We start from the raw sequence: 24,922 nt of genomic DNA on the forward strand, positions 1-24,922 counted from the left end.
AATACAGCAATTAAACATAGTCTTTGCTCTTTGGGCCAGCTGCTGTCAGAATGACCTCTATTCAAAAGCTCTTGACACCTCAAAGACTTTTCCCTTTTCAGGCATAGTGCATAATGGTTCTCTTTTGTTTCTATTAAACTAGATATAAGCTGGCAGACTTCTGTGAAATCCCGTGGCCAATTTAATATCTAAGAAAGACCTATTAAGTTATTCTGGTTTCAGGAACATCTTGAGCCTTCATTCCTCTGCTAACCTGCTGTGCTGACTCAGCACCTGAGAAGGAGCTGACTGTGTGCAGTGCAGCCTGATGCTGGAGGAAGGCAGAACATTAAAGGCTCATAAGGGCAGAGAAAGATACAGCCATAGTTTGTTGCACTATCACTCAAGTCATGAAAAAGAGAGTACATTTAGTTGAAAACATAACAGCTAGTGAATCCACAAAGGCATTCAAGGCTAGATGCGACTCTGGGCAGCCTAGTCTGGTGGTTGGTGACCCTGCACATAGCAGGGGGGTTGAAACTAGATGATGATTGTGGTCCTTTTCAACCCAGGACATTCTGTGATTCTACAATTCTATGACCTAAAATGGTGATCAGATGCAAATGCCTTTCTTCTGAGATGTCTGTGCATGTTGTTTTCAGTTCATTCTGGGTAGAGTCTCATAGAAAATAAATGTACAGATTCTCTATCTTTTTGGAAATAATGGTCTTTATATTTATTACAAAGACCTAGAAGTGACTGTAAGAAGGCACTACAGTAATACCTGAAAGATGTGTGTGTAATGGGTGTTGTACCTATTCTGTAGTTTGCTACACTTAATATTGCTGTGTTCACAAGTCAGAAGTTGCATCTGTGTTGACACTGGAAATGCTATTCCAGGTGTATAGATGAAGTTGCCAGTATCTTACATCTGTTTTGTACTTACATGCTCAGCTTCAAATTAGAATTGAGCATACAAGTTTTATTTATGTTTTGCTTGTGAAGTTTATGTACCTTGGTCGCCACTTGTTTGTACCTTTATTTAAAATGCATCAAGGTCATTAAGTTGCTGTACATACTAGTTAAAAATACAGAGTTTACTTTTCTTTTTATCCACTTCCCAGTGCAGATGCTTGACAATGAGTACACTTGCAGAGCCTTCTTTTTGAAACTACTTGTAATCATGAAGTAGAGAACACTTTACAGGAAAGAGGACTTACAGCCAAAATAATTTCCAAATGACCCTAAAGTGTAATTTATCCTCTTATTTTGCAGCTAGCTATGGATCAAATCCAATTTGCAAAGGCTGTTTGTCTTGTTCAAAGGATAATGGATGCATCAGATGCCAGCACAAGTTATTCTTCTTCCTACGAAGAGAAGGAATGAGACAGTATGGTGAATGCCTGCATTCCTGCCCATCAGGGTACTATGGACTCCGAACGCCAGATATGAACAGATGTTCAAGTGAGTTGCGTGGGTTTTTTGTTTGTTTTGTTGATGTTTTTGAAAGCTTATATGCAGTTTTTATTGGGAAACCATAATTCACACTCTGTTTTTTGAGGCGATATGTTTTGGAACATAATATTTTTATAGAAGTCATGGTCTTCATAAAAACTTATTTGCTAATGTCTAAGCTCACGCTTTAGATCTGTTGTGTTCAGCAGGCTAAATAGTTGTGTTAACCTAGCTGTTGTTGTTATTGCTTCTTTTATTTTAATTAAAAGGGAGGTAGGAAAGAGTTATGATTTAAGCAATTATTTTTGGTTTTTAAAAAATAATTCCCATTATATGAAAATAAGGAAAAATTAAGCATATAATTAACAATGCTTCACATAGCTACAAGCCCAGTATATGCACTGGGATATGAGTGGGCTTCTCATCGTGCTTTTTGTTCCGACTTGATTTTTGGGTGACCAGACACCTCACACCATACATGTTTTAATATGTAAGTGTTGCTGTTTTAATAAAACAGATGTACTATTAAGAACAAACAAACAACCTTTCACTGTTAGTGCTGCATTTTATTTGGAAATTTACAACCTGCTAATGTGCAACAAGATTCCTTGTTTGCATGTTTGTGCCTAGCAGTATGGCTGTTAAGACCTATGAGTGCTCTGGTATATCTGCGTGTTATTTTACCGCTATCTGGCAGTTGTGCCTATTTGTATCGATTTTTCCATATGCTCATATGTGGACGATTACCCATATGGACTACTAATCATTGCTACCACCCCTAATTCATATTTTTTTCATGTGTTGTAGTCTGACCAGAATTAGGTCACCAAACTGAAGAACCTGAAGTGAGAAACAGCTTTTCTTTGCTTCCTGAAATAATCAGACGTTCGTTAAATGTAGGGAACTCTCCCATGGGTCCTGCAGCATGTCACAGGGATGCACTGTGTTCTGAGGAAGTGGGTGCTGTCCTTCAGACTACACATAATCTTGACAGGCCTATGAGGTCATTCTGTGGCACTTTTGGCTGGAATATGAGCATTAACTGCCGTGCTCTGGCCACGTTCCAGCCGGCGTAATGACATCTCGCCTGTTTCTCCCCGTTCTCTCTGTGGGTGCAGTGGATATGGTATTCTTCACTTTGTGATAGGTAATGCTGTTGAGCGCTGCCTAATCTGTACCAGGTGGCTAGGTTTTGATGAAGAAGTCAGTGAGAGCAGAATAGCATTTATGCATCCCTTCTGTAAAACAATTTAGGAGCTTGGCCTTAATTTTCATAGCGTGGTTGTGAATTCAGCAACTTGTCTGCTTTCAGCCTTTCGAAAGTGGGTTGTAAAAGCTTGGCAACATGAACATGTTTTTGAATATTGTTACAGTTTTGGGAAATAGATGAATGTATTTATCTCCCAAAACCCAAAAGCTTGCAAGAGGTGCACTGTGAATTCAATACCACTTATTCTACATTTTTACCACTTACAGAAAGTGGCTTTTTTTCCCTGAATTACAGGATTGGTTTTGAAAAGCACAAATGTGAGGCTGTGTCCAATCTATATTGGCATGTGTTGAGTGCTGGATATTTAACTCACCCTCATGCTTTTGACAGTCTCTCCCTCTGAGAATAATAATTACACAGTTGCATTTACAGACCAGTGCTGGTTCCCCTCCAATGATTTTTGAGCTGTGTATTTTTATTTTGGTGTGATCGCCAACTGGTGTATTTATAAATTATATCTGCGTTTTTGCTCTTGGCTTGGTGATCTTGCATGGTACGCATGTTGCATTGTGGACATGGACATTTTGTGGATTCAAGCTGAGATAAAATAAACATTCCTGAAAAATAGAATAGGTTTCTTCCTACTTGATGTCAGATACTTTTAGTTACAGCTTGTTACAGACTGTTGCTCAGATAGTATTATCTCAGCTAAAAATAATAAAAATTCTGGCTCAGTTAAAATCTGTCTGGGAGTTACAGGGCTTGAATTACTTAGGTTGAAATGATTTCTGCCCTATTAATGCCTTTACAGGCACAAAAGCTGTTTAATGTTTTATTACTGGAACAGTTGCCCGTTTCTGTTCAAGAAGCTATAGAACGTATTTTTATGGAAAATGTTGACATGATTTTGAAAGCCAAACATAGTTGGTGCCAAACGTAACACAATAAATACTACAGCCAAGTGCAACAGCTTCAAAATTATGGAAATTTTGAATTTCAAGGCTGATTTTCTTTTCTACATGTAAGCAGTATGTGTCTCTTGAATTTGCTGAATGGTTCTAGACTGTTTTTCTAGTAACAGTGAATCATGTACTTTCTAAACTGCTTTTCCCTAGAAATCTATGTAGTGCTTCCTGCTGGACCTTATTTTCTTCTGGAACACTGAAGTAGAAACACTTGAACATGAAACTGAAAAGTGTTGAGTCTTTCCTCTCGAAGAACACCCAATTGGAGTTCTAAACTATATTAATAATTAATAAGTTTGAAGCAAACTGGTTCAACAAGGGGGGGAAAAATCTTCTGAGAAAAACAAAACAATAAATCTGAATAAAAGAATAGAATGAACTCTGTCACCCCTGTGGTTGTTTCAACTTTGGATTAATTAATCTCTCAAACCTATCTTGAGCCTTTCAACCTGGTCAGTGTCTCTAGTAAGCTTCTAGGGGGAAGACACAGTAACAGTTTAGAAATCACAGTTCCCTTCAGCTTGAGTTGGCTACTCCATTTGTTTATGTTCACCTTCTTTCCTCGTGGGAGGACCAGACATTTCTAAAATTGTCATTAGCTGTTCTATGTGCCTTCATTGAAAACAAGATAAAAAGAAGCTTGTAATAGCTGGCTTGTCAATCCAGTATTTATGAAACACGTGCAGTTAATTCCCTGTGTAAAGAAAGGTAATGATTTTTTTAAGCTTTCTTACAAAATAACAAAGCATCAATTATATGTAATGGCTTAACTATTGCTTAGGTAATATTGCAGAACATACGAAGCTCAGAGGCTATTTATTTATTATTATTCTTACAGTATAGGCATCAGGCATCTTTCTCCTATTTTGTTTTTATTTATTTATTTATTTTAATTTTTGACCTTATTTTGTATTTTGATGAAATAGCATCCTTCCACCATTCTGGCAACAAAAAGTCTTAATAGTGCTTTCATTTAAAAATTTCTTAACTGTAGTCAGTTTAGACTTAATATAGCAGTTGTATATTTGTAAAATACTAATTGAAACCACAATGGTTTTGGCAATTGTTTAAATGATCTCAACTAATAATACATGAAGATTAGAACATAATAGAAATGTATTAAGTGTTTAGTAAGTGAATTTATTAAAATAATAATAATCCCCATTATGGTATTTTATGAGCAGCATTTCCTATTCCAAGCACTGATCTCTGTGAAATGATAGATCTGGGGAAAACTTCGGTAATGATTACTGGCAAGAAGCTGCATTTGTTGTTCTCCAGAGCTCATGTTCATCCACTGCCAAAGCTGCAGCTCGAAAAGAATTTCTAGTTTTAATCCTAAATCCTTCTGCTACTGAAGCCTCTACTGCTTGGGAATTTGTTAGCAACCTTGTAGTCTGAAGCATTTTTGCTTGTGATTTTCCTCCTCTGATTGATTCCTTAAAGCCAGTTGACACTTTGGTCTCTGTTTCTTCATAGAATCACAGAATCATTTGAGTTGGAAGGGACCCTTAAAGATAGCTAGTCTATCTCCTCTGCAATGAACAGAGTTTTCTACAGCTAGATGGTTTGCTCAGATCTTGAATGTGTCCAGGGACAGGCATACACATCTCTGGGCAACCTGTTCCAGTGCATCACTACTCTTATAGTAAAAACCATATCCCTATATTCAGCCTAAATCTCCCCTCATCTGTCAGTCACTCGGCTAATTCTCCATTCTCTACAAGAACTACTCACATCAAAGCTTACTTTAGCTCTGGCCATATCTCCTGCTCTTCACTGTTCCGTCTGTCCACCCACGTGCCTTTTAATTCAAGGTGAATTATGAAATCCATGGTGGGGGGTTGGAACTAGATGATCTTTAAGGATCCTTCGAACCTATTCTAGGATCCTGTGAAATGTGTAGTCCAGCTGTATTTTTGAAATGTCTACTAGCTGAAGAAGAGTGCCAACAGCCAGTCAGGATGGCAGCCTGGGGATAAGACTGTAGCACCAGGGCTGCAGAAGAAAGGTGAGAGTAGGAGTTGAAGCATTTTATGCTTCAGTTTGGTTTTCAAAGGTATTATGTTTTCTTACCATTCGACTTATTCTAACATCTTAAATGTTAGTGGTAGATGTACTGTGGAGGGACAGTGTTGTTTTAACAACATCATACTTTAACTGCAGTAAAGACTTAAGTATTCACAGGGGTGCTTTTTTTGCTTAATCGTAGAAAACAAATGTACCTGGGTCAAAATTTAATTTATATTCTGAGTTCCCAGGCTTTTGATTTTTTACTTTTTCCCCTTAAAAGGTGAGTCTGTCAATTGTTTAATGCTCATTATAACAGAAGAATTAGTAGAATTGTCTTACCATGACTGTGAGGAAGTAAACACATGCCAGGGAAACCTTTTTATGACTGTAGTTCATTTAATTAGACTGTATCTCTATTCTGGGCCTGACTTGTAATCTAGGCTTCTGCTTCCCACCAGAGTTCTTTAACGAACCATTTATGTAGTGCCCCTATAAATACTGGAAATGATATCCACCTCAATTAGATATACTTTTGTAATGATATACATGGTCACTATTCACATCAGTATAAATGAGATAAAGCCTAAATCAAATGTTTTATTGTTCACTAGCTAAGTACCCTTTTTCTAGAACAGATTGTTTTCTCTAATCTTGACTGATATATGCTTCATAACTATTACATAAAATAATAGTATAATAGAATCAGTTTGGAAGAAAATTATTTCTAAATTGCCATGGGGTGCTTGGCTTACTGAAAATGAAGTCAAAGGATAGTTTGGTTTCTAAGTTTTGTCCAGAATTAATTGGTTTTTTTGCTACTCTCTTTCTGTAGTCTAAGTGCAAAGTCTAAGTTGTTTTAAATTTCTGTTTTAGGAGTCTTTTCTGATAAGGGCCCTTTTGAGGGAGAGATTTTCTTCCTCCAGAGGACAAAAAGATTTTGATGCTCTGGTTCTGTTGGTCTCGTTACTATTGGTTTAGGTGGGAGCTCAGTACTAAATCATGGAGGGAGCGATGGTGATGCTTCTTTCTTGAGTATGTTCTAGCTGTTCTCAGGCATGGAAGGCCTTTGACATAATCTACTTCTGTGCTGTACTGAAATGTCACTTAACTCAAGCTCTTATTCTTAGGCTAAATTAACAGATTACACAGTATCAGTAGACTTTCCATCAGAGTCAGTATATATTTTGTATAACGAACCAAACTTTCAGAGCTCTATTGAAGGCATAAGTCTTTGTTTAGTTTTGTTTCATTTAACTGCTGAAGGCACTTGAGCAGCGCACTTCAACTTAGTTTGAGCCCATTTTAGCTTCAATAAAGTAGTGGCTTCTTTCCACCCTTTCCCCTGAGGGGTGAAGTCATGGGGCTGTGTATTCACAACCACTCCTGTGACGGTTTGTGATCAAAAATAGACTTGTAGAAAGTCAGCTTTTCTGACTGTTTGGTTTTTCATTTGTTGTTTTGCAAATGCATTTTTGTCATGACAAATTGTATCTCTTTTGTCCATTAGGGTAACTATAGTGGGCTGTGGTCTATCTGATGGTATAAAAAAAGTTAGTAGTTTAAAACTGCTCTGGCTGCAGCAATTAGGATCTTTGCCATGGACTTCAGTGTTGTCAGAATCTTGCAGCATTTACATACAGCTTTGGTGGGAATATGGTATAACACTTTAAAAAGTGCCATCTGTTTAGAAATAGAGTGTGATAATCAGGCATAACACCAGATTTCACTGAGTGCATTTTGAAGTCCAGACATATAAAGATGGTAGCAGAGGAAGATGTCTGGCTTTCGTGTGATCTTATGTATATTTTATACCTTTCAACTGGTAGGACAGAAGCAATAATTTAACTTCTCTTTGAGTGCCAAGGTAGAAACAATAGAAAAGAGAAAACTATGTTAGATGAGATACAGTGAGAGTGCTATAGTGAGTCTGAGAGGTCCTGGCCATGTAGTGGTAGACTGCTAGTTCGAGTGGGATGTAGGGAGACACAATGTTGAGCAGGAATAGAAGGGATTTGGGAGTGGTAGGAAGCAGACCCACTGAGAATTGAGTAAATGGGAAAGAAGATGTAGGGTTTCTAACCTACAGACTTCTTGTTGCTAGCTGGATGGGAGCAGCAGCAATGGAGCCCCTTTTCTTCACTCAGATTCTGAAGATTGTGTCCTAGATTCTTGTTGTCCTGCAAGTACAGTTGGCCTTGCAAAGGTATGTGATTGTTCTTTAGGGTTCTTCTGCACTACTGAATTAGTCAGTTCATTCTCTTCTTGACATCAGCCTTCTGTATCTCCAAAGCATCCACTTCTAGGCTCCTCCTTCTTGCTACTTACAAAATTTCCCAGCAGTTAGGAAGCCTATAGTGACCACAGTTTCTGTTTATTTTTAGAGACAAAATAAAAGCATTTCTGAAAAATACTGGAGGTTGTGCATTATTTGTTTTCTTCCTTTATGAAACTGCTTCTGTCTAAAATCTTAATGGTACAATTAGATCTATAGGTAATAATCTTATACAGACTAAATAATAGATGTTTCATATTTGAAACCTTAATCTTATCCCAAGAGCCCCTTCTTTGTCTCCAAAATATAATTGTCATGGCAAAGGCTCTTCTGTAACACAAAATAAAACTCCCATGGAAAGTAAAGCAAAAGATACAAATAGGATGGGAATTTGAAGTTTGATCAAGGAACTGGTAGAAGACTGAGTCAGTAGTTCAGTGTTTAAGTATAGGATATTCACATGGGCTATTAAATAGCAATTGTTTTATGTAGGGTATCCCCAGTATAAGGCAAGGCAAAATTTCACCTTATAAGTGTATTTATATGTTATCAGGCAGTGATGTTCTTTGTTTGATCCCTTTTCCATCTCAAAGAGTTCAAATGCCATAGACTTTAAACACAACACTCTCCAGCGTAATTTGAAAGCAATAGTTAAAGCACTGCTTCAAAAATATATTTGCGTCAATTGGATGTGAGGGAGGGTTGCATGATGCTAATTTTTCTTTTCATGTTGGTGTTCTGTACCTCATCATTGGACTAACTGGTTTGGAAAAACCTTGAAGTCTTTTCAAACCGCCTTGTGTGGGTGTGCAAGAGGCAAATGTTTTTTCTGAATATTTAAACTCAGTGGATGTTTGATTCAAGCATCACAATTAATATTTGCAGTACATGTGGAGTATAACAAACCAGATTTGCAATTAACTATTGCAGTACATCTGCAGAACAGCTCACCTTATCATTTTGCCTTGCAGAAACATTCACCTAGGGAAGTTTTTTTGAAGTATTTATTGTATGAACACTGATATTCTGTTCTTTGGAGGCTGGTGCAAACCTCGGGAGAAGGAAATGGTAAATCTTGGGAATTTCTTATAGGAAGGCTGTGAGTAAGAATTTTGCTGCTGGTGTGCACAGAAGCTCTGGGAGTCCCTTTCAGAAATGCTGTATGCTGGATTTGCTAGTAAATGGATTGTGTGATTGTCTCTACACAATGAAATTTGTATCTTTGGCGGTGGAAGACTTCAAATTTTGATTTGTGAGTCCTTTCTACACCAAAGGTGTACCATCATTTGAAATTGTTTCTTTTTTAATCCCCTCTATGCAGGATACCTAATTTCTTGTCCAGTGTCACAAGAAATCTGACTTGGAAAGTGCAATAATAGTCTAGTTTCTACACAGAACAATTTGTCACCAACACCCAGTTTCTGTTGTGGTATACCCTATTACCTCCTCAAATTTATGAATAAATATTAAAATCCATCTCATAGATTGGTTAAATTTACAGCGCAGGGGCTGGGAGACCTATTGGCGACTTCGGAAGTCCCTGTGGTTTGTTAATTTTTGTTGGGTTTTTTTGTTGGTTTTTTTCTTTTGGCTTTGGAGAAGAATGAAAAAGGAATGACGCAAATGACCAAAACATTTAGTACATCATTACATGAAATGAGTAACAAATGCTTACTGCTGTAACTTCAGCTGAAGACAGGATACAGATAATGTAGTTTACACGAATTAGACAAATTTACTTAAGGAATAGATAAAAATGACAAGCTCTAATGTGTTTATTATTGTTTCAGATACAATGACTTTTACTTTTGAAAGTTTTTCCAGTCTTTCTTTTTTCTTTTTTTTTTTTTTTTTAGGTATTTATGAGAGACTTCCATAACCTTCCATGGAAGTATTTCTGTATTTCTGTTTACAGGTGTACATATTGTTGTTGATATCTAGTTCATTACAAGTTTTCTGTGGTTTTGTGTGAAATAAGAAATTTCTGAATAGTCTGCTTCCGACTCTGTAGTCTACTGTGGAGGATATTTATCCAGAATTATCAGTGAAATTCAGTATTTTACAAGGCAACAGTTTTTTGTTTTTTTTTTTTCTTTCTTTCTTCTTCTTCTTCTTCTTCTTTTAATTGCTTTCTCTTTCAGTCATCTAATAAAGGTTATTTTTTATGCACGGACTTCATTGATAATAGTGAAATTACATCCAGAACAGTTCTATTTATTTATTTGTTTTTTGCCTGTTAGGAAATGCTTATGTGTAGATATAGAAATCAAACAAAGCTAAATGTTTTCATGTATTATTTATAGGAGAAAAGGTGAGAGAAAAATTTGTATCCTGCTTGCAGTGATAAATAATAAATCAATTGCAATACATGTAGCACAGATCTAATTCCCAAAATAACCCATTTGTCTTATGTTCCTTAATATTTATTACCTGGAAAATAATGTGCATTTTTCCTACAAAAAGATCAAATCAGCACAGAAGCCATTTAATTGGAAGCTTTATCAACATTTTTAATTAGAAAATAGAATTAAAAGGATGTATAAAACAGGCGATACAGTTAACTGGTTTCTCCTAAATAGTGGATAGATTTCAGGGTGGCAATATATCTCAATGTGGTACTTAAGATCTTGTTATTCTATCCCTTTACAAATCCTTTCAATTTGAATCTTCTCCTAACTTAGCAGTATTTTTGTTCCTTATGATCCTTTTGATTCAGGATGCAGAATAGAAAACTGCGACTCCTGCTTCAGCAGAGACTTTTGCACCAAATGCAAAGCTGGCTTCTACTCTCACAGAGGCCGCTGTTTCAGAGGTTGCCCGCCTGGATTTGCTGCCTTGGAAGAGCTCATGGAGTGTGTGGGTGAGTCTTCCAGCCCAGTAGTGCTGCTGAAACCAATTTTTTTTTGCCAAGTGTACAGGTTTGAACACTGATAACAACGTTTTTAAGCTGATGCTTAGTAATTCATCTACAGTGCCTGAAAGGAGGTTGTAGTGAGGTGGGAGTTGGCCTCTCTTCCCAGCTAGCAGTGATCAGACAAGAGGTAATGGCTTCAAGTAGTACAATGGGAGGTTTGGATTGGGTTTAGGAAAAATTTATTCTCAGAAGGAGTGCTGAAGCATTAGGACAGGATGCCCAGGGAGGTGTGGGAGTCACCAACCCTGGAGATGCTTAAGAAAAGGGTAGATATGGCACTGAGTGACGTGGTCTAGTGATAGGTTGATAGTTGGAATAATGATCTTAGTGAGCTTTTCAACCTTAATAATTCTGTGATTCCTATTAAGAAATATTCACAAAAATATTGTATCTTGATCTCTTTCTCCAAATAATATATATATTTCTTCCAAACTTTGAAAGAATACACTATTGGGAATGCTGTTCAGCATCTGAAGTTTTGTCCTGTAAATCACCTTGTGTGTATATCTGTAACTCAGAATTTGTACGATGTCAGGAAGGCCTCTTTTTGCTTAGAACTTGAATGCCCATTGGATTTTCACCTCCATATAAGCCACCTGCTCCTTTTTCTTTTCACAGAGTCCAGAATCCAGGGGCACAGGGCAGGCTGAACATATGCCCTTTTCATGAAGCTCAGCATTATCCGAGCTTCAGAGTCACTTTTGTTTTTTCTACAGCTCTCCCCTGTTCTATTTCGCAAGTAACAGGGAAGCAAAGGGGTGGGATATAGCAGCCCATCTAGGTTGCTCATTGTATCACACGTTGTACTGGGCATTCATTCTATAACTGACACTTTTCTGCTGGTGGAGGGGGAAATATAAAATAACAACAACAAAAAAACCCTCAAAAATAACCCCCCAGCAGCAACTAAAAACGTACAAGTTCTGTAAGCAGGAATATGTGTAGGTGGTCACATCCACATGCAAGACAAGTGAGAAAGATGATATAGAGAAGAGTGAGAAGTATTAACTCAAGTTGGTCTTCTATATTTTGACTCTCTTGTTTCAAAACAGGGTAGATAATTCTTTGCAGGCTCTATAAAATCTGTAGCATTGAGTTTAGACTTTATTTTTTTCAAACGTAAAACAGAAAGTGGGGTTTTTTTGTTTTTGTTTTTTTTTTGTTCTGTTTTTTTTTTTTTTTTTTTTTTTTGGTAGAAATTTACTTTGTAACTTTGAGTCAGCTCTGTCAACTTTGTGAGTCTCATAACTTGGTGTTTTACCTTGAGGTGTGGAAGCTACCAGCACAGACTCCTCATTTTAGAAAAAGTCCTTTTGATGATGAACATGACCTAGAAATGTAAACTCGTGAGATTTACGCATCTGGGTGCAAACGAGTAGGATTTATCAAAAAGAGGAAAAAAAATCAATCTCAGAATTTGAGGAGAGCTTTGGGGCTGAAATGATGTCCAGATGGGCAGATTGATAGTGACTGTTTTATGCTTGGGGTGATGTAGACTGAAAAGATTCTTTCAGATTCTGTGAGATATTTTGTTTCTATGTTTTTGCCAGTAAGTAGTAGAGCTTTTAAGTAGTACATTCTAATTTAGTGGTCCTTGCTAATTAAAAATCTTTAAAAGAGATGGAGAAAATCAGAAGAATATCTAACAGGTTTTCTTTTGCTTTATCAGAAGGCTGTGAAGTTGGTCAGTGGAGTGAATGGGGAACTTGCAGCAGAAATAATAAAACATGTGGATTTAAGTGGGGCCTGGAAACAAGAACAAGGCAAATTGTGAAGAAGCCAGCGAAAGACACGATACCATGCCCAACCATTGCAGAGTCCAGACGGTGTAAAATGGCTGTGAGGCATTGTCCAGGAGGTAAGCCTAAAGCATGCCACAAAAATCTTTATGAGCATTCCTTAACAGAAATCCTAGTTCTGACTTGAAAACAGAGCTATTTCATCTCAGCTCAAGCAGAAATCCTGTCTCTGCTCTGCTAGACAAGGCTGATGGTCAGTAGTGCTGCTGCGAACCTAATTTCTGCAGCAGGACTTGAGGGAAAGGCTCAGCATAGCAATGATCAGTCTCTCAGTGGACTGTGAAACCGTTTTCCTGGTGTGGTTTTTTAAAGAGGTATCTCATCAAAGAACATGTTATAGTTCGAGCTGCAGCATAAGAACTGTAGGGACTGTGGAATATCTAGTTGTGTTGCACACTGCAGGAAAGGTCATGAGTCTAACTGTTCCTGCAGGTGAAACTGCAGTGCTGGTGTTATGGGTATTTAAATTAAATGAAGAAAGTTACACACGGCATTGTTAGCTGGAACTATTAGCTAAAATGTTACTTGCTCTGAATATTTTGTTCTGGTCAGAGCCAAACTATGCTAAGTTTGAAATGAATAGAGCAGTGATAGACAATACAGTTTTTAGCATGTGACCTGCTTGTGGCAATTGTTACAAGCTGATTAAAGAAGAAACATGATGATAAAGAAATAAGATTCTAAGACTTCAGTTTTGTGGATCAGAAAATACAAATTGAGAGTGAAAGGTTGGTTTCCCATAAATCTTGAGGATTCTAGTCCTTTCCTGTTCTCCCACCACCTGGAATTCCCTGATGGCATTTTTGGAGATAAAAAATAAATATGTACAAAAGTGCAGGTTTGCACTCTCCATACTTAACGCTGATGATTGCTACTGTACCAAATGTCTTATCTCCTACTTTGTTGTCTGTTTCAATTATGATTTTCTACACGGTTGGTCTATAATCATGTTTATCAAATTTCATTTAGCTATCAGGCCACCTTTTTAGTCATTCAAAATGCTTAGCTACTTTCTCAGTCATGGTGAAGTACCAGGAAGCAGTGATGCTGGTTATGGGGAAATTCAATCAAGTGGATTTTAGATTGTTTCTGTTAAAGAAGAGATTCTGCAGCATTTTTCCAATGTTAGAAATTTCATAATTCACATTTTTAACTGAGGAAATCAGAGAAAATGCAGTTAGTGGCACTCAATGACCGAAGAACCATAATCCCTAGAAATATCTCTTGAGAAGTTACGTTAAATCCTTTCATCTGAACCTCCTCGGTATATAGACTCACAGATTTTAATGGATTAAATTGAGCACAGGAAGTAAGGATGTTTTTTTAGTAGAACAGGGTCAAATAAAGTGCTTTTGGCATGTTTTCTATTTATGTACATTTTACTGTTGCTATTTATAATCCACAGTACAGAAAAACTTCTGAAACCCATTTTATATTTGCAAAAGAAATGGAGTTAAATTCAGTTTTCCTACTAAACACTTCAGTTTCATATTTATCAGAGATTAAGATGTTACCCATCTGGCCATATGGCTGTAGTACAAATCTTGTTGATGAAGAATTCTTTATCGCTTTCCTATTATGTGCAGAGTTATAGAGATGCAAGCTGGAATGCAAGTGAAAGATGATTTCACTTCTTTCCTACTGAAGCCAGCAACATGTAAGAGGATACTCTCCGTGATTTCAAAGTAGATATGTTACTTTGTAATATTTTCTTATTGTCAGTATTAACTGATTTCACTGTTATTACCAGATGGGATTGTCACATTTGTATATCTGTTAGCATTATGTATGCTACCCTGTGGCTTGGGTGTGACATGACTCATACAGAAAAGGGTTAGACTTAGAAAAGGATGGCTTGGATCATTCAGGACACCTCCTACATATGTTGGTCTCTTTCTGATCGGTCTTTATCTCAAAAAGAAAGAAAAATAGATTATTATTATTATTATTTAAAGAACAATTTGGTTACAGGGAATGGGGAAATTACCAAGCAGAAGTATGGGTAAATACATGTTACTATCTTAAAAGTTTCTTCATGCTTAGTACAAATATTCACTTTTTACCTCTCCTTTTTGCATGCTACCCAAGTTCACATAAGTAAATTACTTCTTTAGACTTCTTTTGCTTGTACCCTTCAAGTATTTGCAGTACTCATGTTTTGTATTGAGCATTACAAAGGCAAGCTAAACAGCTTTCTACTTCTAATATTCCACAATGCTGCAGATCCTCAAGCTGTCTAATACACAAATACTACTTTACACAAAAATGTTATTTCTAGTAAGAATCAGTGTGTCATTCAAGAATGTTTATTTTGGACACGAGGATGAGATATGTCTGCATTAATTTCCTAATACTGAAAGGGAGAACATCATGAGGTAGGAGGGAGTTCTTTCCTCAACACAGACATGTAACTTGATGGACTTTATGCAGTCTGATTTGGTTTTGAAAGCTTATATTATCTGATTGCTGCAAAGGAATAAAACACTTCTGGCGCAGCAACAGTAAAAACACCCAATCAGGATGCTTCCTTCTTTAAAACAACATGTTTCCTCTGAGAGTGAATGTGTTAAAAATTATGGCTTTGAATTGATAACATGCACTACTAAGGGTCAAAAACGACCTTGTCATCCCCTCCTCCCCTGCCAAGCTTGATGCTAACTACATTCAATTTCTTTTGTAATCAGACAAAGGAAATTTGGGTTCCTCTTTGAATACAAAGATGGTTTTATTCAGGAGAGGCTAATAAAATTTTTTTACTTGCACACTTAGTCATAGAATCATTGAATAGTACTGGTTGGAAAGAACCTAGAGAGGTCACTTATTCCAACTCACTGCTCAAGGAGATGATCACTTCTGTGCTGTCCTGCTAATACTGTTAGTACACTGTTTGCCTTCTTTGCTGCCATGGCATACAGCTGGCTTGCACTTAACTCAGTTTTAAGCAGGGCACCTCAGGGCCTTCCCTTCAGCCAGTATATTTTTCAAGAGCTTCTTCCTTCCCACATTCAGGACTCTGCACTTTGTGTTGAATTTCATGAGGTTTCCTTCAGCTAAAATGAATCTCTCTTTTCCAAAAGAGAATTACAAAAGAGCTCAAAATAAATGCAGCACCAGAGTAAGTGATCTCTTTAATAAGAGAGGCTGTTATGTTTGAGCTTTTTGACTGCATCTCCCTTAAAGCATGCAATCTTGAGAAATTTGTAAGCCAAGATGCACTTTTCTATATTACACTTGTACAGTCTCAGTTCACAGTACTTACAAACACCATCTGCCTTTTGAGAGCCAATACTAGAGCTATACTAGAGACTGGACTCCATAAATATCACCACCACAGTTTGTTTCCATTTTGGTCATGCTATATTGGTGCAAGAGCAGTTTGCCTGAGTGGCAAAAGCAATTCTTGCTGTTCTTGGACCTGTTCTCTTCTTGAGGACTGTCAGACACTGAGGTAGATTTGTCCAGTAGGCTGTGCAGTCACTATCTTTTGAAGTTTCCAGTGCCTAACTGGACAATGCCCTGAACAATTTGGTCTGAATGGTCATGACTCTTCTGAGATCAGGAAGCTGGACTGGAGATCAACCTGAATGAACCTGTGGCTGTGAGAAGCAGAACATGCTGTGGTTTTGGACTGAAAGAATACTGTTCTTCCTGACTAGATTTCAGAATTTCCTATCTCTCCTAATGCCAGTTAGAGAGAGGCTAGATTGAATGCCTGAAGGGAAAAAGAACAAACCAAGTCTTTCCCTTATTTGCTATAGTAGAAAGATCTCCTCATCATTTAAGTTTAACTAACATGCAGTGTGTGTCTAGTATTTGAAGTATAATTCTAACTGTTTCATGCTTTTGAATCTTTCACCCAAAATCAAAGCTTAGTTGGAAGTTCTGATTATTAGTTTATGTAATTATTATTTGATCTGTTAACTTGTCTGTCTGTGGCTAAATGCCTCACACTCTTAAAGAGACGTAACATGATGTATACTTCATTTAACGTAGTATAGCAGTCTAAGAAAGCACTGTAAAACTAGCAGATTTACTGTAGAGATGCAGATATAGTACTCCATGTTAGTTTCAGAGTTGCTTTCATATATATATATATATATATATTTTTTTTTTTTTTAAGGGCTGTATTAATTTTCAAGAAACTCGAAAGCTTTATAATGCATGTAAGAATCTGTATTGGAGATTATGCCTTCTTCTGATGCCTCATAGATTTGCAGACAAAAGTTAGATGGTGTACCTCTACCAACAGTGCATTACAAAGTAACTGAAATACAGCAGGAAACAAACAAACCTATGCAGGTTTTTTTGTTTGTTTGTTTGTTTGTCTTTTTCCCTCCTGCCACTGGGATAGGAAAATTAGTGATTGGTTATTGGAGGAGTGTACTCCTCAATACTTACATTTCTAAGCAGTAAATAAAACTAAGATGTATTAATGCTGAAAGGTGAGCATATATGTTCTTAGTGCTGATGGATGAATAACAAATCTATTAACTCCTGAAAAAAACAGGAAAAGAATATTGATGTTTTAGCTGTAAGATAGGCATGGAAAAGTTAATATGAACTGTATTTTTCATGCAGAGCAATGTGTTTTTTAGTCATATAAACAAGGAAATACTTGATGGAATTAGTCTATGAAATCTTATTTTAAAATTTACCTTGCACACAAAATATTTAAGATTAATTGATCTAGCCATCCTTCATAAATCTCTACATATCTATATAGAAAAAAAGAATGTCACTTCTGCTTTCATTTTGATGGGTGAAGTTCTGCATTTTATGAGTGAGCTCAACCATTATGGTAGTGGGTCCTTCAGGTTCAAGGTAAGATATGTGACATGGTTACATGGCTATTAATTTAGTTATTTAATAATTACATGGAGAAGGCAAATGTTACATTCATCTTCAGAGAGGAAGGCCTGGGGAACTAAGAGGTGGCAAGCTTTACCTCACTTCTTGGGAAATCATAGAATAAGTCTTCAAGATAACTGCTTGCAGGCAAATGAAGGACAAGAAAGTGTTTTCAAATGTGGTGTCTTAAAGCGAGCATGGGCTTGAACCTGATTGACCTCCAAGATGAAAAAGCTGCCTCTATGAATGAGGGTAGAGCAAGGGCAAGTCTTCTGATAGACTCCTATAATATTTCTTTCTGAGAGATAGAAAAGGTTGCACCTTTATCATAACTCATCCAACAAATGCTCTGTGGTTTAGGAAATGGAGCATATTGCGTACTAGTAGAGGCTAGCATCAGAATCGTAGAAAGTCCTAAGCTGAAAGGGGTTCCTGAAGACACCTTTTTCAACTCAAATGATTCCGTGATTCTATGACATTGTGCCATGTCCATCTCCTGGCTCCACAGAGGGAGTGCTGTTATAGTGAAACCTAGGCTGGCTTTGTTTGTTTATTTAGTGAATGGCTAAGTTTGTTTTAAAACTTTTAAGAGTCTTAGTTTTTTGACTTAGCCAGAGCTAAAAAATGCGTGTACCTTTATAAGGCTAGAAGTAAAATCTACCTGAACAGACTGACCTTTAAAGGAGATATCCTTCAAGACATCTGATTTCTTTTTTAGTTTTCTAGTGCCTGATGAATGCCTTATAATGGACCACATATACTTGAGTGCAGGATCTTAGTTTTATTCGCCTTGACTGGACATTTCATTCTGGCCATTATGCATTGTTTTATCATATTGCAGCTAGATAATTTTTCATTTTATTTTCAAAAGGTTGTCAGTGAATTATTGGCGTGCTGACTAAAACACGTTTTTCCCTTTTCAGTAGAAATTATAATTCACTCCTCTTTTTTAGTTAAAGAACTTTTAGGGAACTTTTTCCTTTGAAGGCTTTCATATTGTTTTTCCAATCATTAAAAAGTTGTACATTCAATTTACTTATTGTCATTGTTGTATCGTAGGCCAGATAAATACTTTCAACATGTATGTTTCCTTAAGTATAATGTATTTCAGAAGTAGCGTGAGTATCATCTGATGCAGCAGCTCTTATGGGAGTTATCTGTTTTTAATGAATAACTGAATAAATGGCAGTGCAAATCCTCGTAAATAACCAGAGTATGAGTTAGAGCCGTCCCATGGCAATTACACAGTTCAGGATTGTTTAAAACGTGAAAAGAGAGCCAGATGCTAATCCACATGGAAATACAAATACTGGAAACAGTTGTAGCTGATCCAAGTGCATAAATTGCATTTGTCCATAAAAGGTACCTGACAAATTTTACTGTCCATGCCTTTATGAAGTAACTCCTGTTGGTTTTGTCTCTTGCTCATTTTGAAAATACAGTTCACCTGTATGTGAAAAACCCATATGCTTTCTCATTTCTCAGCCAGGCAGTACCTTTTTATACAGTACAGTATTTGCTAGTTTCAGTCACAGCAGAGAAACCTGCAAATGTTCACCTACCTGAGATTACTTTTTCCTCCCTAGGGATCAATCAGTGAGGCACGCTTCTGTACATATTCTCTCTCAGACCATGGTCCTGGGTTTGGCAGATCTGGAGATGTGTCTGCTCCAGGTGCGGTATGTCTGCAGAGCATTCTGATCATTTTTAAGGACTCTCAGGATTCACTAAGCCTTTCCTCACACAGAAGTCAGTCTCTTCTAAAGTAATAAACATGTTGGGTTATATAGATATTATTCATTTTTGCAACATTGGTACAGGACCATATTCTGACAGCATATTTGGGTGGTTCTGATACTCCTTTTCAGTGCAGTTCATCATTCCAGCAGTGCTAACAATGGCAGTGTTCAGGTATTGGAAGTGTTATTCCATAAACAACAGCAACTGTGACTGGAGTAGTGAGACTTCACCATAATGCACATGGCATTTACATATGCAATATTTAGATACTGTCTGCCTCCTCATCATAAAGAATGCTGTAAGAAAATGTGTGTGACTCTCAGTCAGTGTTGGGCCCTGCCTCCAAGATTGGATTGGTATCTCTAACCAGCTGTGACAGAAATAAGATTCTTTGGATGCAGATGTAATTGCCAACAGTTATAGCATAATTTTAAGTAGTTAAAACTCTTCAGCTGAGCCACAGTTGTGTGCACACTTCCAATGCAAAGTAAATTATCCAGGTATACACCAACTGCTAACTGGCTAGCAGGGTACCTGCAGCTAATTGCAGCTGCTTGTCTGTTAAGCAAAGAGCTCATCGTGCTTCTGTAACTTGATTGTGATGGCCTGTCTGTACCCTTTGCGATAACTTTCTTCTTCTGGAGAATCATTTTGAGTGCTCTGTAGCCTGCTTGCTTCATAGCTAGTGGCAGCCTAAGGTAACTCACGACACAGGCCTCATGGATTCAGGTTGAATTCGACGGAAATAGTTAGTTTCTGTCCCACAGCCAGGTAGTTGAAACCTAGAGAGTAAAGAAAACAGCAAAAAGAATGAGAGAGGAAGGGGTCTGAGAAAGTCTGATACACATCAGGCACAGTGATATGCAGTTGATAGTTCATAGGCTCTTGAAGTGGTGTGCTGAGTAAGGGAGCTCCAGAAACTGAAACAGTTTAAAAATGTCAGTGTAATGCTATTCAAGAGCTGATTGCCTCTACTGAGAGACAGGATTTGTTAGGTCTTGCATTGTGCTAAGCAGATTTTTCAGGACATGAGGTAGTGTTTGTGATTAGGAACTGTTATTTTCTATAGAGATGCATAGCTCGCAAATGCTAACTTGGGGGTCTCATTCTCTTATATGTCTCATTCCTATCAAATAGTTATTACAGAGAGGCTTGCAGAATTCTGGAAGGGGACACTGTTCAATTTATAAATGCAACAGCCTCTATTGCTCTGCTGTAGGTCAGATTTAATTAAATTAGCTTGCACCAGCTGGCTTCAGGAGTCAAAGGGGAAGGCCAACAGGGAATAGGTGGAGAAGCAGTTTCCCCAGCTGCTCTCATGTGATCACCACCAAGGTTAAACCCCTGGAGTCAACTGCACTGTTTTTTAAGGATGTGCTGTGGAAATCATTTGTTGATTGCTTCTAGATAGGTCTGCATTTTTGCCTCTTATGAGATGCACAGAAGGAGCAAAATGGTGGCTGTGATTATGTATTTTAAGAGCATATTTACCTCAGATTGGAAAGCTTGGATACTGTTAATTATAAGTAACAGAGAAGAAAAGCAATAGAAAGCAAGTAGTGCTAATAATGGACAGGGTTTCCCTATTCTTTATTGATATTTCATGTTATTATAGTCTCTCATTAATAATTTAATAAGGTTTAACTCATTTTTCAATGTAGTTGTAGAAATGAATTAGTCTTAAATGAGTAGTAACAAGTAAAATAGCATCGCATACCACCGGGGTAGTTCAGAACTGTGCCTGAGTCAGTATAAAATTTTGCCCCAAATGATCAGGCATAGAAGCGGTACTATGTCTGAAACAATATGCAGTCAGTATGCTTGCTCCCCAGAAGGGCTCCTTTATGTTTTGTCAATCAGTCTTCTCTCTTAAACTTATTTCTTTGGGGTACCTAAAATGACATAACTAATTCTGAAGTTTCACGAAAGTAAAATATAAAATGTCTGATGATCTATAAGAATTTGCTATGTTCTTAACCATTTAATATGAGTGCATATCGGTTTCTATTTATTTACAAAGAGTGAATCAAATACAAGGAAACCAGAGCTCAAATTAAGGCTATGCTTATACTGCCTATCGCCTCCAAGTATAAAACTTCAGTGTTATGTTCTATACACCTATTGTCTGCAATTCATGTATTCAATAGTACAGTCTGCTAAGAATGTTCATTGGAGGTGTTCATTGGAGGTGTTCTTTTCTTGTAGAGTCTTGTCAGCTTGGCTACTTGCGTATTTGTCTGTTTTCTGAGAGCATGCATTGACACTGAGCTCTTCAGAGGAGTGTGCAGGTATCTAGCTGCAGAGAGCAGCAGCAGTAGGATACATGCCAGAGCAGTTGCTTTATGTCATGTGAGATTTATCTAGAACTTTGTTTAAAAAGTTCAAACAAGGGACATGACTTTCAAAAACTTATGTTTGAGTTGCACTATCATGTAACATAAAGATCACCAGTATATCTAGTGATGTTAATAACCTATGATAGCACCATGGCACGTGTTATAATAAATTTCTGATGAAAATGACAGGCAGCTCTTAAATCATTCTGCTTATATGTTAGATACAAATGTGAACATCTTGAATGAGTTGCCAATTGTATTTATGTGAGCACTTTCAGCATGGTAGAAATAAAACTGTGAAAACAGTCAAACTTATTTTTGTTCCTTTGTTACATTTAGAGTGACACAATACAATCTTATTTCTTGCCAAGAAGTGTATATCAGGCAGCTTTGGTCAGATCTAGCACAGTTGCCTTGAAGGTATATTTTATTTAGCTTTGATGCTATGGTATCTCCAATACAAAGAAATCTGCTCTATTTATCTGTTACTTGAGATGACAAATGCCTAAATAGTTTCTAAAACGCAGCTAGTTAAACTACCACAAAGATGATTAAATTCCAGCACTGTATTTTCACTCTGAATTTGTGGATTAGATTGTTACCTCCTGATTTACCATCTGTTCCTTATAACATCTGAACTGGAAGAAATGACTTTTATGAGGCCTAGCAAAGAAATCCCACAATTTGGCAAAATACAAAGAGTGAATATTAAGCATTGCAAAAGAGTGTTCAGGAGAGACATGCTAGAAGTCAGTTCACAACTTTGCCATATAGCACTAGGAGTTGTATGTATGATATAACTCTTTTGAGTGTATTTGTAACAGAAGAAAAGATATTGTGTTTGGGAACTGATGGCTGAGGAAATGTATGGACCATAAAAACTCCACAGATGAAAAAGATCTCCTGGGCAAGTCCTGTGTCAGGCTTCAAACCATTGCTCTGGTTGGGAACTGGGATAGGTGGTAGTAGGTTTCTGGCTAAAAGAAAGCACAGTGGCAAGATACAGGGGGATAAGTCATGAAGCAAAAGGAAGTTGGTTTCAAAAACATCACAGACTGTGTCTGTTTTATAATACAAAATACTGACATTTTGATGAAATGTTCAGAATCAGTTTTTCATAATCACTGAAGGATCTCTACAGGATATAAGAATAGATGCTATCAGCTGTAATATGCAGCACTCACTCAGTACACGATTATTCTGCCACTAGACTTCCCTAATCGGCTCTGCAATCCAGTGCCAGCTTGAGCGTAGGCTGTAATACCTCATTTGAGAGCAAGGGAAGCCAGTGGATCATGAGTCCTAGACATATAAATGGAAAATTCCTCTGAAATAAGGTTCATTTTTCTTGCAGCTAAGGCAATGAAAAGGAGAACAGGGTTTTATATTTTTTTGCAGAACTCAGTAGTAGAGATGCCCAAAGAAGGGTAGCGTGTTTCATAAGAAGTTTTATAACATGCTGAATATTTCTTTCAGCTGGAGGGATTTTATTAAGTAAGTAATTGTTAAAATTTCAAACTCTAAAAAACATTGATTCATGCATTCTTCCCAGAATAATGTTTTTGGGGTGGAGTATGTTGTGAAAGATTAGTATATTAGTTCTCCTACTTTTCTTCCAACATCAGAATTATGTTTTGAGGGAATAAAACAAAACTTCTATTTATTGAAAGTACAGAAAACCCACCTCTTTTGTTACAGTGTCTTGAGCTAATTTTATCTCAGCCTGTGATTCCAGGTCACAAAGCAGTCACAGACTCTTTGTATGAGACACTCAAATGGAATAAGTCAGTGTTGCTCTATAGATGAGTATCTATTGATCTCTAACAGCTCAGATGAGTGAGAGCTTTTTCATGCCTACGGACAGAAGTCAAGAGAAGCGCCAGCAGGTTTTCATTGTTTGAAGACTGGCATAAGGCAAGAAGCACATCTGACTGCTTTTGTAATCTTTAATTATTCCACAAAATAAATAGGATCTGAGAACTTAGTAGCAAAATTAAAGTATGAGGCAGAAAATAACTGCAGACTTTCACACTTTATTGAGAAATCTGTACCTAAAAGAGGGATGGTTGTCCCGTAATAAAGGTATAATAGAAATATACACTTTTCTCAACTGCATGAGTGTAGAATAAGAATCTAAGTAGAGCTGCTGGATTCAGCTGTAGCTGAATGTATCACTGTGTAATCTTCAGAGCTGGGAGAAATACATTACAAAGGAACCTTTAGAAAATTATTTTAGACATTGTTCATTGTCCTCTTTCAGGGCTATTAGAATAGGATGTGGTTCCATTGGTAGGACTGTGTGTTACTACTTATGTGAACAAAATTTCATCTAATTAAGCAATTAATTGTGTGAACCAGAGGACTGTTCAGTATGTGGTAAAAACATCCTGACAATTGACTAGCATTTGAACTGTTCTGTCTAGCTTTTATACCACTTAAACTACATTTTCAAATGGTTTTGTTCAACAGTATTACACAAAAGAATAAGGAAGGGCCTATTTTCTGCATGGAACACTTGTGCTCCTTCCAAAAAGTAAACAGCTGTCTTCAGAAAGACACTTTTTCTTGAAGCAAAACTCTGGTACTGTCACCATTGCAAAGCTTCAGCTGCCCAAAGAAAGGTATGCTGTAGTAGTGAATCCACCATAATCTGTAGGCTCAGCTCCCATGGACATTTGCAGAAAGCCTGGTTGCTTCTTTAAACAGAATGCTAGGAACCATGGAAGTTGCCATGCATCACTCTTGTAGTAAGTGCTATAAAGAAGCTCTACCTTATTACTTTCTGGGGTTGCAGATGATTCAGAGAAGTAAATAAAATAATAATTAGGTCACTAATAAGAGTTCCCTTTCGTGCACAAGTTTTGTCACTAGTTGCCTCATTTCTTAGAGCTCAGCTGCTGAAACCACTGCATAATAAAAGTTTTCATAATGTAGTTAGTTTTCTAGTCTTTGTAGCTGGAAGAGTAAGACTGAAAACACAGACATCCTGAATGTTTCAGCACCAGAAATGAAATAAAAAGCATTGCAAAGTAATTAGTGCTTTAAAATCTAGTGATTTTTAATCTTAACTGGTGGCATTGAGACTAACTCATTATGTTTGACTCAGTGGGGTTGTGAATCTTGTACCTGACAAGTAACCCAAAAAGGTGCTCATTAGGAGTTCTCATTGTTTTCTATGTCTTATTTATTCCCATAAAAGCTCTGATATATTTCTGTATGAAAGCACTTGGCATGTGTTTTGTGAAGAAGAGAATGATTCCATGTAGAACTGAGGATATGGTGTATTTCTGAAGGGCTTGCTTTCATTTTATTTAAGCAAAACCTAGTCAGCAACAAAAAATCAAGTGTTATTAATGAAGGAACACTTCAATGCAATAATCTGACATGCTAA

The 24,922-nt window shown here is 37.1% G+C and overlaps 1 protein-coding gene across 2 annotated transcripts in view; it reads left to right on the top strand.

The window, feature by feature from the left end:
- The window catches only part of RSPO2 (R-spondin 2), a 92,728-nt gene that overhangs the window by 46,640 nt on the left and 21,166 nt on the right, over positions 1-24,922 (top strand). Inside the window, exons 2-4 of one of the 2 annotated variants that reach the window (XM_015856160.3) lie at positions 1,255-1,443; positions 10,611-10,754; positions 12,478-12,666. In XM_015856160.3, coding sequence (XP_015711646.1) covers positions 1,255-1,443; positions 10,611-10,754; positions 12,478-12,666 — 522 coding nt within the window. The remainder of the gene's footprint in view (positions 1-1,254; positions 1,444-10,610; positions 10,755-12,477; positions 12,667-24,922) is intronic. The other variant, XM_032442879.2, reaches the window with a different exon arrangement.

The sequence above is a fragment of the Coturnix japonica genome, chromosome 2, assembly GCF_054131305.1.
Source record: "Coturnix japonica strain WE chromosome 2, WE-NBRP24, whole genome shotgun sequence".
NCBI lineage: Eukaryota > Metazoa > Chordata > Aves > Galliformes > Phasianidae > Coturnix > Coturnix japonica.